Source organism: Ranitomeya variabilis, chromosome 1 (assembly GCF_051348905.1).
Source record: "Ranitomeya variabilis isolate aRanVar5 chromosome 1, aRanVar5.hap1, whole genome shotgun sequence".
NCBI classification, from domain to species: domain Eukaryota; kingdom Metazoa; phylum Chordata; class Amphibia; order Anura; family Dendrobatidae; genus Ranitomeya; species Ranitomeya variabilis.
The window spans coordinates 6024573-6041298 of record NC_135232.1 but is presented as its reverse complement, the minus strand read 5'-3'; the positions used below and the strand labels follow the sequence as shown (position 1 = coordinate 6041298).

Genomic DNA, 16726 nt, shown 5'->3' with positions numbered 1-16726 from the left:
TCTCGGTGTGCTGATCAGTCCGTTCAGTATACAGGACACAGAGCAGGTGTTAGTGCAGTCAGAGATGGGCGATCAGGGTCTCGGTGCCACTAATCGGTCCGTTCAGTATACAGGACACAGAGCAGGTGTTGGTGCAGTCAGAGATGGGCGATCAGGGTCTCGGTGCCACTAATCGGTCCGTTCAGTATACAGGACACAGAGCAGGTGTTGGTGCAGTCAGAGTTGGACGATCAGGGTCTCGGTGTGCTGATCAGTCTGTTCAGTATACAGGACACAGAGCAGGTGTTGGTGCAGTCAGAGATGGACGATCAGGGTCTCGGTGCCACTAATCGGTCCGTTCAGTATACAGGACACAGAGCAGGTGTTGGTGCAGTCAGAGTTGGACGATCAGGGTCTCGGTGTGCTGATCAGTCTGTTCAGTATACAGGACACAGAGCAGGTGTTGGTGCAGTCAGAGATGGGCGATCAGGGTCTCGGTGCCACTAATCGGTCCGTTCAGTATACAGGACACAGAGCAGGTGTTGGTGCAGTCAGAGATGGGCGATCAGGGTCTCGGTGCCGCTCATCGGTCCGTTCAGTATACAGGACACAGAGCAGGTGTTGGTGCAGTCAGAGATGGGCGATCAGGGTCTCAGAGCCGCTCATCAGTCCGTTCAGTATACAGGACACAGAGCAGGTGTTGGTGCAGTCAGAGATGGGCGATCAGGGTCTCAGAGCCGCTCATCGGTCCGTTCAGTATACAGGACACAGAGCAGGTGTTGGTGCAGTCAGAGATGGGCGATCAGGGTCTCAGAGCCGCTCATCGGTCCGTTCAGTATACAGGACATAGAGCAGGTGTTAGTGCACTCAGAGATGGGCGATCAGGGTCTCGGTGCCACTAATCGGTCCGTTCAGTATACAGGACACAGAGCAGGTGTTAGTGCACTCAGAGATGGGCGATCAGGGTCTCGGTGCCACTAATCGGTCCGTTCAGTATACAGGACACAGAGCAGGTGTTGGTGCAGTCGGAGGTGGGCGATGAGGGTCTCGGTGTGCTGATCAGTCCGTTCAGTATACAGGACACAGAGCAGGTGTTAGTGCAGTCAGAGATGGGCGATCAGGGTCTCGGTGCCACTAATCGGTCCGTTCAGTATACAGGACACAGAGCAGGTGTTGGTGCAGTCAGAGATGGGCGATCAGGGTCTCGGTGCCACTAATCGGTCCGTTCAGTATACAGGACACAGAGCAGGTGTTGGTGCAGTCAGAGATGGGCGATCAGGGTCTCGGTGCCACTAATCGGTCCGTTCAGTATACAGGACATAGAGCAGGTGTTGGTGCAGTCGGAGGTGGGCGATGAGGGTCTCGGTGCCGCTCATCGGTGGGTTCAGTATACAGGACACAGAGCAGGTGTTGGTGCAGTCAGAGGTGGGTGATCAGGGTCTCGGTGTGCTGATCAGTCCGTTCAGTATACAGGACACAGAGCAGGTGTTAGTGCAGTCAGAGATGGGCGATCAGGGTCTCGGTGCCACTAATCGGTCCGTTCAGTATACAGGACACAGAGCAGGTGTTGGTGCAGTCAGAGTTGGACGATCAGGGTCTCGGTGTGCTGATCAGTCTGTTCAGTATACAGGACACAGAGCAGGTGTTGGTGCAGTCAGAGATGGGCAATCAGGGTCTCGGTGCCACTAATCGGTCCGTTCAGTATACAGGACACAGAGCAGGTGTTGGTGCAGTCAGAGATGGGCGATCAGGGTCTCAGAGCCGCTCATCGGTCCGTTCAGTATACAGGACACAGAGCAGGTGTTGGTGCAGTCAGAGATGGCCGATCAGGGTCTCGGTGCCACTAATCGGTCCGTTCAGTATACAGGACACAGAGCAGGTGTTGGTGCACTCAGAGATGGGCGATCAGGGTCTCGGTGTGCTGATCAGTCCTTACAGTATACAGGACACAGAGCAGGTGTTGGTGCAGTCAGAGATGGACGATCAGGGTCTCGGTGCCGCTCATCAGTCCGTTCAGTATACAGGACACAGAGCAGGTGTTGGTGCAGTCAGAGGTGGGCGATCAGGGTCTCGGTGCCGCTCATCAGTCCGTTCAGTATACAGGACACAGAGCAGGTGTTGGTGCACTCAGAGATGGGCAATCAGGGTCTCGGTGCCACTAATCGGTCCGTTCAGTATACAGGACACAGAGCAGGTGTTGGTGCAGTCAGAGATGGGCGATCAGGGTCTCAGAGCCGCTCATCGGTCCGTTCAGTATACAGGACACAGAGCAGGTGTTGGTGCAGTCAGAGGTGGGCGATCAGGGTCTCGGTGCCGCTCATCAGTCCGTTCAGTATACAGGACACAGAGCAGGTGTTGGTGCAGTCAGAGGTGGGCGATCAGGGTCTCGGTGCCGCTCATCAGTCCGTTCAGTATACAGGACACAGAGCAGGTGTTGGTGCAGTCAGAGGTGGGCGATCAGGGTCTCGGTGTGCTGATCAGTCCGTTCAGTATACAGGACACAGAGCAGGTGTTGGTGCAGTCAGAGGTGGGCGATCAGGGTCTCGGTGTGCTGATCAGTCCGTTCAGTATACAGGACACAGAGCAGGTGTTGGTGCAGTCAGAGGTGGGCGATCAGGGTCTCGGTGCCGCTCATCAGTCCGTTCAGTATACAGGACACAGAGCAGGTGTTGGTGCACTCAGAGATGGGCAATCAGGGTCTCGGTGCCACTAATCGGTCCGTTCAGTATACAGGACACAGAGCAGGTGTTGGTGCAGTCAGAGGTGGGCGATCAGGGTCTCGGTGCCGCTCATCAGTCCGTTCAGTATACAGGACACAGAGCAGGTGTTGGTGCAGTCAGAGGTGGGCGATCAGGGTCTCGGTGCCGCTCATCAGTCCGTTCAGTATACAGGACACAGAGCAGGTGTTGGTGCAGTCAGAGGTGGGCGATCAGGGTCTCGGTGTGCTGATCAGTATGCTCATTCACTAGGTAGATTCCATTACATGAGTACTTGTATTCTAATTTCCGTGTGCCCCAACTAGCACTAGAGCGAGTGCTATGTGCAGGAATTACATGTAGGCGGCATCCCACGTATTCATGCCAGTGGGACCGCCGTACCTGCACAAACAAGCAGCGGTCAGTATCCAAATGCAGATGACTGTGTACAAGGTTTCGTGTCATCCAAGCGAATTGCGCAGAGTGTCATACAGGTGCGATGTCAGGCAACTGTGATCTTTATAGAGGATATGAAACTATGAGTGAGAAAAACATGGAGGCATGAAAGAACGACAGAGATAGTAAGTAGAGAAGAAGCACTTTATTCACCAATGTCAAGGAGAAAACATGAGCAGTAGCAGCAGAAGCCTCCATGTCTGTGTGATCTGTCCAGGAATCTGTCACTCGTCTCATCAGCTCGCACTGACATGGAATCACACAAATGATCAGTCTACAGATTTATGTACAAGACAGAAGAGATTGTGGAGGATGAGACCTCCATGTCTGTCATCAGTGACTGCAGAGAATAAGCAGATAACAATAGTGAAGCATGGAGGGAGATCCAGGGCAATGACCATGTGCATCTGCATAGAGGACCAGCCTGGAGGAAGCTCTGGAGGTGAAAGGTGCTGAGGTGTGCAGCAGAGACAGACCGCAGGACACGAGTGACAGGAACAGTAGATCGACAGAGGAGCACAGTGGATGGAAGTCAGGGCTTAGAGAGAGGTAATGTCATTAAGGGCATTATCCAGCTCCTCACTGATGGCCTTATACTTCATCTTCTGAGCATAGACCTCATCTAAAGAACACAAGGAGAAAAGAAGGCACAGAGCAGAGCATAGAAAGTCAGAGCAGAGTAGACCAGAGAAGAAAACACAGTAAGGGGACAGGATCAGAGAAAAGTCAGACCCAGCAAGGTCAACTGAGCAAGACGAAACCATCATGAGTAACCTAGTAAGACACAAGAGTCCATCACAGACACAAGCAAGGACCGACCACCACAAACAACCCAGCATGGACAGTCCATAAAAGAGACAAACCATTGAGGACAATCACAATAATCAATACATTGAACACAACCTTACACAGAGAACCAACATATAAAGTCTAACAAGGACGACCCTGGAAGGGCGACCCAGCAAGGACAACGAGACACACAACTCAGCAACGAAAACCCTGCACAGATGTTCTATTAATAAAATGACCTTACAGATGTCCCAGCCCAGGCAGCCTATTAATAAGTCTGTCCTTAAGGACAACATAGCAATATCGACCCTACAAAGACAAAGCTGCACATATTCTGACGTGTACAGGCTATCGATTAAGTCACATCAGAGCTGACAATGATTTAATAAGAACCCGTCAGCACCAGAGGAAGACTCAGCAGGATAAAAAAAAAAAAAAGACTGTACAACTCTGCAAGGCCAACCTAGTAAGATATAACCCACTAAGGACTGCCTGGCACAAAACAACCCAACCGTAAAACCCAACAGGCAATACAGCGAGGGCAAACCAGCATAGATGACCCAAGAAGATCAAAGCAGCACAGACAACTCAAGAAGGGCCACCCAGCACAGATGACCCAAGAAGGGCAACCCGGCTGAAATGACCCAAGAAGGGCAACCCGGCACAGATGACCCAAGAAAGGAAACCCGGCTGAAATGACCCAAGAAGGGCCACCCAGCACAGATGACCCAAGAAGGGCAACCCGGCTGAAATGACCCAAGAAGGGCAACCCGGCACAGATGACCCAAGAAAGGAAACCCGGCTGAAATGACCCAAGAAGGGCCACCCAGCACAGATGACCCAAGAAGGGCAACCCGGCTGAAATGACCCAAGAAGGGCAACCCGGCACAGATGACCCAAGAAAGGAAACCCGGCTGAAATGACCCAAGAAGGGCCACCCAGCACAGATGACCCAAGAAGGGCAACCCGGCTGAAATGACCCAAGAAGGGCAACCCGGCACAGATGACCCAAGAAAGGAAACCCGGCTGAAATGACCCAAGAAGGGCAGCCCAGCACAGATGACCCAAGAAGGGCAACCCGGCTGAAATGACCCAAGATGGGCAACCCGACACAGATGACCCAAGAAAGGAAACCCGGCTGAAATGACCCAAGAAGGGCAGCCCAGCACAGATGACCCAAGAAGGGCAACCCGGCTGAAATGACCCAAGAAGGGCAGCCCAGCAAAGATGACCCAAGAAGGGCAACCCGGCTGAAATGACCCAAGATGGGCAACCCGGCACAGATGACCCAAGAAAGGAAACCCGGCTGAAATGACCCAAAAAGGGCAACCCGGCACAGATGATTCATTAGCGGCAACCACATCACAAACAACTAAACAAGGACAAGGCTGCATACTTGATTTATATAGACTGATTATTAGATCACAGTCACATCAAAGTTGAAAACAGTTTACTGAAAGCTCATCAGCACCTGGGGACAACCCAACGTCACAAACAAGCCTGGACAATCAAGCTGGGAACCTGAGAAGGACAAGGATGTACATCTTCTGTCATGTGACTACGAATAAATCATCAGTCTGTATAATGACGTAATGAAAGACCACCAGAGAATTCTAGTGACCGATTTCTATGAATAGTATTTGCCTGAAAATTGCAAACAATTTCATGAGGAACCTGGGATCAGATGAGATAAGCGTAACAGCAGGACGAAGCCAGTGTCACTGTAATAGGTATTTTTACCTTCAAGGTCATCGATGGTCTTCTCCAACTTCGCCACTGATTTTTCTGCAAACTCCACTCGGCTTTCAGTCTAAAAAAAGACAGTTACATTTTATAGAGTGGAAAGGTCTTCCATGATGACGTAGACTCGACAAAAGCAGTGCAGCCTCACCTCTTTCAGCCGTTCCGTCAGATGTCTTATCTCCTCCTCATAGTGATCTTCTTTGGATGAATACTATAGAAGGACAGATGGAGAAGATCAGGTTCCATCATTAGTAGATAGTGAATAATGAGGGCACAAGCGTTTCAGGACCAGGATTAGCCATGTTAGAGGGTGGCGCTTCCATGCAGGGCATTGACCAGGGCAGAGTTGTTATAAGAGGCGATGCCAGGACATGTTGTTATCACACAGCAGATGTTCCTGTATACATTAAGCACATGATACCTTATCTGCTTGAGCCTCAAGGGACTTTAGGTTATTGGTGACAGTCTTCAGCTCCTCCTCCAAGTCACCACATTTACTGTGTGAGGAACATAAAGCAGGGAAGTGCGGAAGGGTAGAATGGAGGGCGTGTAGGGGAAAAGGAGAGAGAAAGGTGGAAGAGCAAAAATGAGATAAGAAGCCAACACAGGATGAAAGAGCAGAATGCAGAAGTGTGAAAATTATGAGGAGGCCAATTAGGAGCTATTAGAAGGTGGAAGGGGAGTCTCTGACATGAGGACTGAGTGGCTGCCTGGTGACAGCACCAAACACTGACCAAGATCCTCCAAAGATGACTCATATGGAAGTGTGAACGATATGGCACATCTACAACTCCCCCCTAGAAGGCCACTGCCGTCCGGCTGCACGGTGACATAGCATAGTTCAGATCTAGTGACAGATCAGAGACAGGCAGAGAACCTCTGATAGACAGAAGAGATATGAGGATAGACAGCAGAGTTGGGGCAGGCGCTCTCTCCAATACCTCCTCCTCTGCCGCTATCAGGGATTTCAGTGCTTGGTCCATTGTGCGGAGTTCTATTTCTAACTCCCTGTACCGACTCCGGAAGGAAAAAAGGAAAGTCAGACGACGTTTACGGGGAGTAAGCATCCACAAAAACATCAAACCGGGAGAGAAATTCAGACAACAACGCCTCATGGCTCCTGGGACCATGACATCACTGCAGCCATAAGGACCTCACCACCAGTATTAGTACTGAGAGTGATGTCATGACCTGAGGAGTACTGAACCTGTGACATCACGGTGACCATGACTAGTGTAGACTCGACATCGGGGGAGGAGGTGACAGTTGCCTGAGGACCTATAGACCCCAAATATTCCTAATAAATCAGTCAGTTCACGGCAATCTCCAGAGTTATTGTATCCATACCACACATATAATGGCGTCCACCAATTATACAGTGTACGACCGGTCACGTCTCCAGACATTTCTACCCTCTGGGGTCTTTATCTATGTGGTATGCTGATAGGTTTAACATGGTTTTCACCAGAACTGAGCTATGATCACACAAAGACATCTGGAGAACTGACCATCGTGCACAATAACTGGTGGACACCATCATACAGGGTGGGCCATTTATACGGATACACCTAAATAAATTGGGAATGGTTGGTGATATCAACTGTTTGTGGCACATTAGTGTATGGGAGGGGGAAAACTTTTCAAGATGGGTGGTGACCATGGCGGCCATTTTGTAGTCGGCCATTTTGGATCCAACTTTATTTTTTCCAATGGGAAGAGGGTCATGTGACACATAAAACTTATTGAGAATTTCACAAGAAAAACAATGGTGTGCTCAGTTTTAACGTAACTTTATTCTTTCACGAGTTATTTACAAGTTTATGACCACTAGTCACAAGTTTATGTGTTCAAAGTGCTGTCCATTGTGTTGGATTGTCAATGCAACCTTCTTCTCCGACTCTTGACTTGAAAAGTTCCCCCCCCCCTCCCATATACTAATGTGCCACAAACAGGAAGTTGATATCACCAACCATTTCCATTTTATTTAGGTGTATCCACATAAATGGCCCACCCTGTATAGTAGGGGAATTCCGGGGATTAGTGGTGACTGTAGAGCTGAGGTGGGATGGTCACTCCTGTACTCCAGGTCTGTTATTAGGGGGATTCTGGGGTCCGGGGATTAGTGGTGACTGTAGAGCTGAGGTCCTAGGATTAGTGGTGACTGTAGAGCTGAGGTGGGATGGTCACTCCTGTACTCCAGGTCTGTTATTAGGGGGATTCTGGGGTCCTGGGATTAGTGGTGACTGTAGAGCTGAGGTAGGACGGTCACTCCTGTACTCCAGGTCTGTTATTAGGGGGATTCTGGGGTCCTGGGATTAGTGGTGACTGTAGAGCAGTGGTGGGATGGTCACTCTTGTACTCCAGGTCTGTTATTAGGGGGATTCTGGGGTCCTGGGATTAGTGGTGACTGTAGAGCTGAGGTGGGATGGTCACTCCTGTACTCCAGGTCTGTTATTAGGGGGATTCTGGGGTCCTGGGATTAGTGGTGACTGTAGAGCTGAGGTGGGATGGTCACTCCTGTACTCCAGGTCTGTTATTAGGGGGATTCTGGGGTCCTGGGATTAGTGGTGACTGTAGAGCAGTGGTGGGATGGTCACTCCTGTACTCCAGGTCTGTTATTAGGGGGATTCTGGGGTCCTAGGATTAGTGGTGACTGTAGAGCTGAGGTGGGATGGTCACTCCTGTACTCCAGGTCTGTTATTAGGGGGATTCTGGGGTCCGGGGATTAGTGGTGACTGTAGAGCTGAGGTGGGATGGTCACTCCTGTACTCCAGGTCTGTTATTAGGGGGATTCTGGGGTCCTGGGATTAGTGGTGACTGTAGAGCAGTGGTGGGATGGTCACTCCTGTACTCCAGGTCTGTTATTAGGGGGATTCTGGGGTCCTGGGATTAGTGGTGACTGTAGAGCTGAGGTGGGATGGTCACTCCTGTACTCCAGGTCTGTTATTAGGGGGATTCTGGGGTCCTAGGATTAGTGGTGACTGTAGAGCTGAGGTGGGATGGTCACTCCTGTTCTCCAGGTCTGTTATTAGGGGGATTCTGGGGTCCGGGGATTAGTGGTGACTGTAGAGCTGAGGTGGGATGGTCACTCTTGTACTCCAGGTCTGTTATTAGGGGGATTCTGGGGTCCTGGGATTAGTGGTGACTGTAGAGCAGTGGTGGGATGGTCACTCCTGTACTCCAGGTCTGTTATTAGGGGGATTCTGGGGTCCTAGGATTAGTGGTGACTGTAGAGCTGAGGTAGGACGGTCACTCCTGTACTCCAGGTCTGTTATTAGGGGGATTCTGGGGTCCTAGGATTAGTGGTGACTGTAGAGCTGAGGTGGGATGGTCACTCCTGTTCTCCAGGTCTGTTATTAGGGGGATTCTGGGGTCCGGGGATTAGTGGTGACTGTAGAGCTGAGGTGGGATGGTCACTCCTGTACTCCAGGTCTGTTATTAGGGGGATTCTGGGGTCCTGGGATTAGTGGTGACTGTAGAGCTGAGGTGGGATGGTCACTCCTGTACTCCAGGTCTGTTATTAGGGGGATTCTGGGGTCCGGGGATTAGTGGTGACTGTAGAGCTGAGGTGGGATGGTCACTCCTGTACTCCAGGTCTGTTATTAGGGGGATTCTGGGGTCCTGGGATTAGTGGTGACTGTAGAGCTGAGGTGGGATGGTCACTCCTGTACTCCAGGTCTGTTATTAGGGGGATTCTGGGGTCCTGGGATTAGTGGTGACTGTAGAGCTGAGGTGGGATGGTCACTCCTGTACTCCAGGTCTGTTATTAGGGGGATTCTGGGGTCCTGGGATTAGTGGTGACTGTAGAGCTGAGGTGGGATGGTCACTCCTGTACTCCAGGTCTGTTATTAGGGGGATTCTGGGGTCCTAGGATTAGTGGTGACTGTAGAGCTGAGGTGGGATGGTCACTCCTGTTCTCCAGGTCTGTTATTAGGGGGATTCTGGGGTCCTGGGATTAGTGGTGACTGTAGAGCTGAGGTGGGATGGTCACTCCTGTACTCCAGGTCTGTTATTAGGGGGATTCTGGGGTCCTGGGATTAGTGGTGACTGTAGAGCTGAGGTGGGATGGTCACTCCTGTACTCCAGGTCTGTTATTAGGGGGATTCTGGGGTCCTAGGATTAGTGGTGACTGTAGAGCTGAGGTGGGATGGTCACTCCTGTACTCCAGGTCTGTTATTAGGGGGATTCTGGGGTCCTGGGATTAGTGGTGACTGTAGAGCAGTGGTGGGATGGTCACTCCTGTACTCCAGGTCTGTTATTAGGGGGATTCTGGGGTCCTGGGATTAGTGGTGACTGTAGAGCTGAGGTGGGATGGTCACTCCTGTACTCCAGGTCTGTTATTAGGGGGATTCTGGGGTCCTGGGATTAGTGGTGACTGTAGAGCAGTGGTGGGATGGTCACTCCTGTACTCCAGGTCTGTTATTAGGGGGATTCTGGGGTCCTGGGATTAGTGGTGACTGTAGAGTAGTGGTGGGATGGTCACTCTTGTACTCCAGGTCTGTTATTAGGGGGATTCTGGGGTCCTGGGATTAGTGGTGACTGTAGAGCAGTGGTGGGATGGTCACTCTTGTACTCCAGGTCTGTTATTAGGGGGATTCTGGGGTCCTGGGATTAGTGGTGACTGTAGAGCTGAGGTGGGATGGTCACTCCTGTACTCCAGGTCTGTTATTAGGGGGATTCTGGGGTCCTGGGATTAGTGGTGACTGTAGAGCTGAGGTGGGATGGTCACTCTTGTACTCCAGGTCTGTTATTAGGGGGATTCTGGGGTCCTGGGATTAGTGGTAACTGTAGAGCTGAGGTCCTAGGATTAGTGGTGACTCTAGAGCTGGGGTCCTGGGATTAGTGGTGACTGTAGAGCTGAGGTCCTAGGATTAGTGGTGACTCTAGAGCTGAGGTCCTAGGATTAGTGGTGACTGTAGAGCTGAGGTGGGATGGTCACTCTTGTACTCCAGGTCTATTATTAGGGGGATTCTGGGGTCCTGGGATTAGTGGTGACTGTAGAGCTGAGGTGGGATGGTCACTCTTGTACTCCAGGTCTGTTATTAGGGGGATTCTGGGGTCCTGGGATTAGTGGTGACTGTAGAGCTGAGGTGGGATGGTCACTCCTGTACTCCAGGTCTGTTATTAGGGGGATTCTGGGGTCCTAGGATTAGTGGTGACTGTAGAGCTGAGGTGGGATGGTCACTCCTGTACTCCAGGTCTGTTATTAGGGGGATTCTGGGGTCCTGGGATTAGTGGTGACTGTAGAGCTGAGGTCCTAGGATTAGTGGTGACTGTAGAGCTGAGGTGGGATGGTCACTCCTGTACTCCAGGTCTGTTATTAGGGGGATTCTGGGGTCCTAGGATTAGTGGTGACTGTAGAGCTGAGGTGGGATGGTCACTCCTGTTCTCCAGGTCTGTTATTAGGGGGATTCTGGGGTCCTAGGATTAGTGGTGACTGTAGAGCTGAGGTGGGATGGTCACTCCTATACTCCAGGTCTGTTATTAGGGGGATTCTGGGGTCCTAGGATTAGCGGTGACTGTAGAGCTGAGGTGGGATGGTCACTCCTGTACTCCAGGTCTGTTATTAGGGGGATTCTGGGGTCCTGGGATTAGTGGTGACTGTAGAGCTGAGGTGGGATGGTCACTCCTGTACTCCAGGTCTGTTATTAGGGGGATTCTGGGGTCCTAGGATTAGTGGTGACTGTAGAGCTGAGGTGGGATGGTCACTCCTGTACTCCAGGTCTGTTATTAGGGGGATTCTGGGGTCCTGGGATTAGTGGTGACTGTAGAGCTGAGGTGGGATGGTCACTCCTGTACTCCAGGTCTGTTATTAGGGGGATTCTGGGGTCCTGGGATTAGTGGTGACTAGAGCTGAGGTGGGATGGTCACTCCTGTACTCCAGGTCTGTTATTAGGGGGATTCTGGGGTCCTGGGATTAGTGGTGACTGTAGAGCTGAGGTGGGATGGTCACTCCTGTACTCCAGGTCTGTTATTAGGGGGATTCTGGGGTCCGGGGATTAGTGGTGACTGTAGAGCTGAGGTGGGATGGTCACTCCTGTTCTCCAGGTCTGTTATTAGGGGGATTCTGGGGTCCTGGGATTAGTGGTGACTGTAGAGCTGAGGTGGGATGGTCACTCCTGTACTCCAGGTCTGTTATTAGGGGGATTCTGGGGTCCTGGGATTAGTGGTGACTGTAGAGCTGAGGTGGGATGGTCACTCCTGTTCTCCAGGTCTGTTATTAGGGGGATTCTGGGGTCCTGGGATTAGTGGTGACTGTAGAGCTGAGGTGGGATGGTCACTCCTGTACTCCAGGTCTGTTATTAGGGGGATTCTGGGGTCCTAGGATTAGTGGTGACTGTAGAGCTGAGGTGGGATGGTCACTCCTGTACTCCAGGTCTGTTATTAGGGGGATTCTGGGGTCCTGGGATTAGCGGTGACTGTAGAGCTGAGGTGGGATGGTCACTCCTGTACTCCAGGTCTGTTATTAGGGGGATTCTGGGGTCCTGGGATTAGTGGTGACTGTAGAGCTGAGGTGGGATGGTCACTCCTGTACTCCAGGTCTGTTATTAGGGGGATTCTGGGGTCCTAGGATTAGTGGTGACTGTAGAGCTGAGGTGGGATGGTCACTCCTGTACTCCAGGTCTGTTATTAGGGGGATTCTGGGGTCCTGGGATTAGTGGTGACTGTAGAGCTGAGGTGGGATGGTCACTCCTGTACTCCAGGTCTGTTATTAGGGGGATTCTGGGGTCCTGGGATTAGTGGTGACTAGAGCTGAGGTGGGATGGTCACTCCTGTACTCCAGGTCTGTTATTAGGGGGATTCTGGGGTCCTGGGATTAGTGGTGACTGTAGAGCTGAGGTGGGATGGTCACTCCTGTACTCCAGGTCTGTTATTAGGGGGATTCTGGGGTCCGGGGATTAGTGGTGACTGTAGAGCTGAGGTGGGATGGTCACTCCTGTTCTCCAGGTCTGTTATTAGGGGGATTCTGGGGTCCTGGGATTAGTGGTGACTGTAGAGCTGAGGTGGGATGGTCACTCCTGTACTCCAGGTCTGTTATTAGGGGGATTCTGGGGTCCGGGGATTAGTGGTGACTGTAGAGCTGAGGTGGGATGGTCACTCCTGTTCTCCAGGTCTGTTATTAGGGGGATTCTGGGGTCCTGGGATTAGTGGTGACTGTAGAGCTGAGGTGGGATGGTCACTCCTGTACTCCAGGTCTGTTATCAGGGGGATTCTGGGGTCCTGGGATTAGTGGTGACTGTAGAGCTGAGGTGGGATGGTCACTCTTGTACTCCAGGTCTGTTATTAGGGGGATTCTGGGGTCCTAGGATTAGTGGTGACTGTAGAGCTGAGGTGGGATGGTCACTCCTGTACTCCAGGTCTGTTATTAGGGGGATTCTGGGGTCCTGGGATTAGTGGTGACTAGAGCTGAGGTGGGATGGTCACTCCTGTTCTCCAGGTCTGTTATTAGGGGGATTCTGGGGTCCTAGGATTAGCGGTGACTGTAGAGCTGAGGTGGGATGGTCACTCCTGTACTCCAGGTCTGTTATTAGGGGGATTCTGGGGTCCTGGGATTAGTGGTGACTGTAGAGCTGAGGTGGGATGGTCACTCCTGTACTCCAGGTCTGTTATTAGGGGGATGCTGGGGTCCTGGGATTAGTGGTGACTGTAGAGCTGAGGCGGGATGGTCACTCCTGTTCTCCAGGTCTGTTATTAGGGGGATTCTGGGGTCCTAGGATTAGTGGTGACTGTAGAGCTGAGGTGGGATGGTCACTCCTGTACTCCAGGTCTGTTATTAGGGGGATTCTGGGGTCCTGGGATTAGTGGTGACTGTAGAGCTGAGGTGGGATGGTCACTCCTGTACTCCAGGTCTGTTATTAGGGGGATTCTGGGGTCCTGGGATTAGTGGTGACTGTAGAGCTGAGGTGGGATGGTCACTCCTGTACTCCAGGTCTGTTATTAGGGGGATTCTGGGGTCCTGGGATTAGTGGTGACTGTAGAGCTGAGGTGGGATGGTCACTCCTGTACTCCAGGTCTGTTATTAGGGGGATTCTGGGGTCCTGGGATTAGTGGTGACTGTAGAGCTGAGGTGGGATGGTCACTCCTGTACTCCAGGTCTGTTATTAGGGGGATTCTGGGGTCCGGGGATTAGTGGTGACTGTAGAGCTGAGGTGGGATGGTCACTCCTGTTCTCCAGGTCTGTTATTAGGGGGATTCTGGGGTCCTGGGATTAGTGGTGACTGTAGAGCTGAGGTGGGATGGTCACTCTTGTACTCCAGGTCTGTTATTAGGGGGATTCTGGGGTCCTAGGATTAGTGGTGACTGTAGAGCTGAGGTGGGATGGTCACTCCTGTACTCCAGGTCTGTTATTAGGGGGATTCTGGGGTCCTGGGATTAGTGGTGACTAGAGCTGAGGTGGGATGGTCACTCCTGTTCTCCAGGTCTGTTATTAGGGGGATTCTGGGGTCCTGGGATTAGTGGTGACTGTAGAGCTGAGGTGGGATGGTCACTCTTGTACTCCAGGTCTGTTATTAGGGGGATTCTGGGGTCCTGGGATTAGTGGTGACTGTAGAGCTGAGGTGGGATGGTCACTCCTGTACTCCAGGTCTGTTATTAGGGGGATTCTGGGGTCCTGGGATTAGTGGTGACTGTAGAGCTGAGGTGGGATGGTCACTCTTGTACTCCAGGTCTGTTATTAGGGGGATTCTGGGGTCCTGGGATTAGTGGTGACTGTAGAGCTGAGGTGGGATGGTCACTCTTGTACTCCAGGTCTGTTATTAGGGGGATTCTGGGGTCCTAGGATTAGTGGTGACTGTAGAGCTGAGGTGGGATGGTCACTCCTGTACTCCAGATCTGTTATTAGGGGGATTCTGGGGTCCTGGGATTAGTGGTGACTGTAGAGCAGTGGTGGGATGGTCACTCTTGTACTCCAGGTCTGTTATTAGGGGGATTCTGGGGTCCTAGGATTAGTGGTGACTGTAGAGCTGAGGTGGGATGGTCACTCCTGTACTCCAGGTCTGTTATTAGGGGGATGCTGGGGTCCTGGGATTAGTGGTGACTGTAGAGCAGTGGTGGGATGGTCACTCCTGTACTCCAGGTCTGTTATTAGGGGGATTCTGGGGTCCTGGGATTAGTGGTGACTGTAGAGCTGAGGTGGGATGGCCACTCCTGTACTCCAGGTCTGTTATTAGGGGGATTCTGGGGTCCTAGGATTAGTGGTGACTGTAGAGCTGAGGTGGGATGGTCACTCCTGTACTCCAGGTCTGTTATTAGGGGGATTCTGGGGTCCTGGGATTAGTGGTGACTGTAGAGCTGAGGTGGGATGGTCACTCTTGTACTCCAGGTCTGTTATTAGGGGGATTCTGGGGTCCTGGGATTAGTGGTGACTGTAGAGCTGAGGTGGGATGGTCACTCCTGTACTCCAGGTCTGTTATTAGGGGCATTCTGGGGTCCTGGGATTAGTGGTGACTGTAGAGCTGAGGTGGGATGGTCACTCTTGTTCTCCAGGTCTGTTATTAGGGGGATTCTGGGGTCCTGGGATTAGTGGTGACTGTAGAGCTGAGGTGGGATGGTCACTCCTGTACTCCAGGTCTGTTATTAGGGGGATTCTGGGGTCCTGGGATTAGTGGTGACTGTAGAGCAGTGGTGGGATGGTCACTCTTGTACTCCAGGTCTGTTATTAGGGGGATTCTGGGGTCCTAGGATTAGTGGTGACTGTAGAGCTGAGGTGGGATGGTCACTCCTGTACTCCAGGTCTGTTATTAGGGGGATTCTGGGGTCCTAGGATTAGTGGTGACTGTAGAGCTGAGGTGGGATGGTCACTCCTGTTCTCCAGGTCTGTTATTAGGGGGATTCTGGGGTCCTAGGATTAGTGGTGACTGTAGAGCTGAGGTCCTAGGATTAGTGGTGACTATAGAGCAGTGGTGGGATGGTCACTCCTGTACTCCAGGTCTGTTATTAGGGGGATTCTGGGGTCCTAGGATTAGTGGTGACTGTAGAGCAGTGGTGGGATGGTCACTCTTGTACTCCAGGTCTGTTATTAGGGGGATTCTGGGGTCCTGGGATTAGTGGTGACTGTAGAGCTGAGGTGGGATGGTCACTCCTGTACTCCAGGTCTGTTATTAGGGGGATTCTGGGGTCCTGGGATTAGTGGTGACTATAGAGCAGTGGTGGGATGGTCACTCCTGTACTCCAGGTCTGTTATTAGGGGGATGCTGGGGTCCTGGGATTAGTGGTGACTGTAGAGCTGAGGTGGGATGGTCACTCCTGTACTCCAGGTCTGTTATTAGGGGGATTCTGGGGTCCTGGGATTAGTGGTGACTGTAGAGCTGAGGTGGGATGGTCACTCCTGTACTCCAGGTCTGTTATTAGGGGGATTCTGGGGTCCTGGGATTAGTGGTGACTGTAGAGCAGTGGTGGGATGGTCACTCCTGTACTCCAGGTCTGTTATTAGGGGGATTCTGGGGTCCTGGGATTAGTGGTGACTGTAGAGCAGTGGTGGGATGGTCACTCCTGTTCTCCAGGTCTGTTATTAGGGGGATTCTGGGGTCCTGGGATTAGTGGTGACTGTAGAGCTGAGGTGGGATGGTCACTCTTGTACTCCAGGTCTGTTATTAGGGGGATTCTGGGGTCCTGGGATTAGTGGTGACTGTAGAGCTGAGGTGGGATGGTCACTCTTGTACTCCAGGTCTATTATTAGGGGGATTCTGGGGTCCTAGGATTAGTGGTGACTATAGAGCAGTGGTGGGATGGTCACTCTTGTACTCCAGGTCTGTTATTAGGGGGATTCTGGGGTCCTGGGATTAGTGGTGACTAGAGCTGAGGTGGGATGGTCACTCCTGTACTCCAGGTCTGTTATTAGGGGGATTCTGGGGTCCTGGGATTAGTGGTGACTGTAGAGCTGAGGTGGGATGGTCACTCTTGTACTCCAGGTCTGTTATTAGGGGGATTCTGGGGTCCTGGGATTAGTGGTGACTGTAGAGCTGAGGTGGGATGGTCACTCCTGTACTCCAGGTCTGTTATTAGGGGGATTCTGGGGTCCTGGGATTAGTGGTGACTGTAGAGCTGAGGTGGGATGGTCACTC

At 51.9% G+C, this 16726-nt stretch overlaps 1 protein-coding gene across 4 annotated transcripts in view; it reads right to left on the bottom strand.

The window, feature by feature from the left end:
• The window catches only part of TPM2 (tropomyosin 2), a 72052-nt gene that overhangs the window by 5983 nt on the left and 49343 nt on the right, over positions 1-16726 (bottom strand). The window contains exons 6-9 of one of the 4 annotated variants that reach the window (XM_077281288.1): positions 6605-6680; positions 5812-5874; positions 5661-5730; positions 3262-3753 (exon numbers count right to left, since the gene is read on the bottom strand). In XM_077281288.1, the coding sequence (XP_077137403.1) occupies positions 3671-3753; positions 5661-5730; positions 5812-5874; positions 6605-6680 (292 nt within the window). In that variant the 3' untranslated portion in view covers positions 3262-3670. Of the gene's footprint in view, positions 1-3261; positions 3754-5660; positions 5731-5811; positions 5875-6084; positions 6161-6604; positions 6681-16726 lie in introns of those variants that run through there. The other 3 variants (XM_077281286.1, XM_077281289.1, XM_077281287.1) reach the window with 3 other exon arrangements.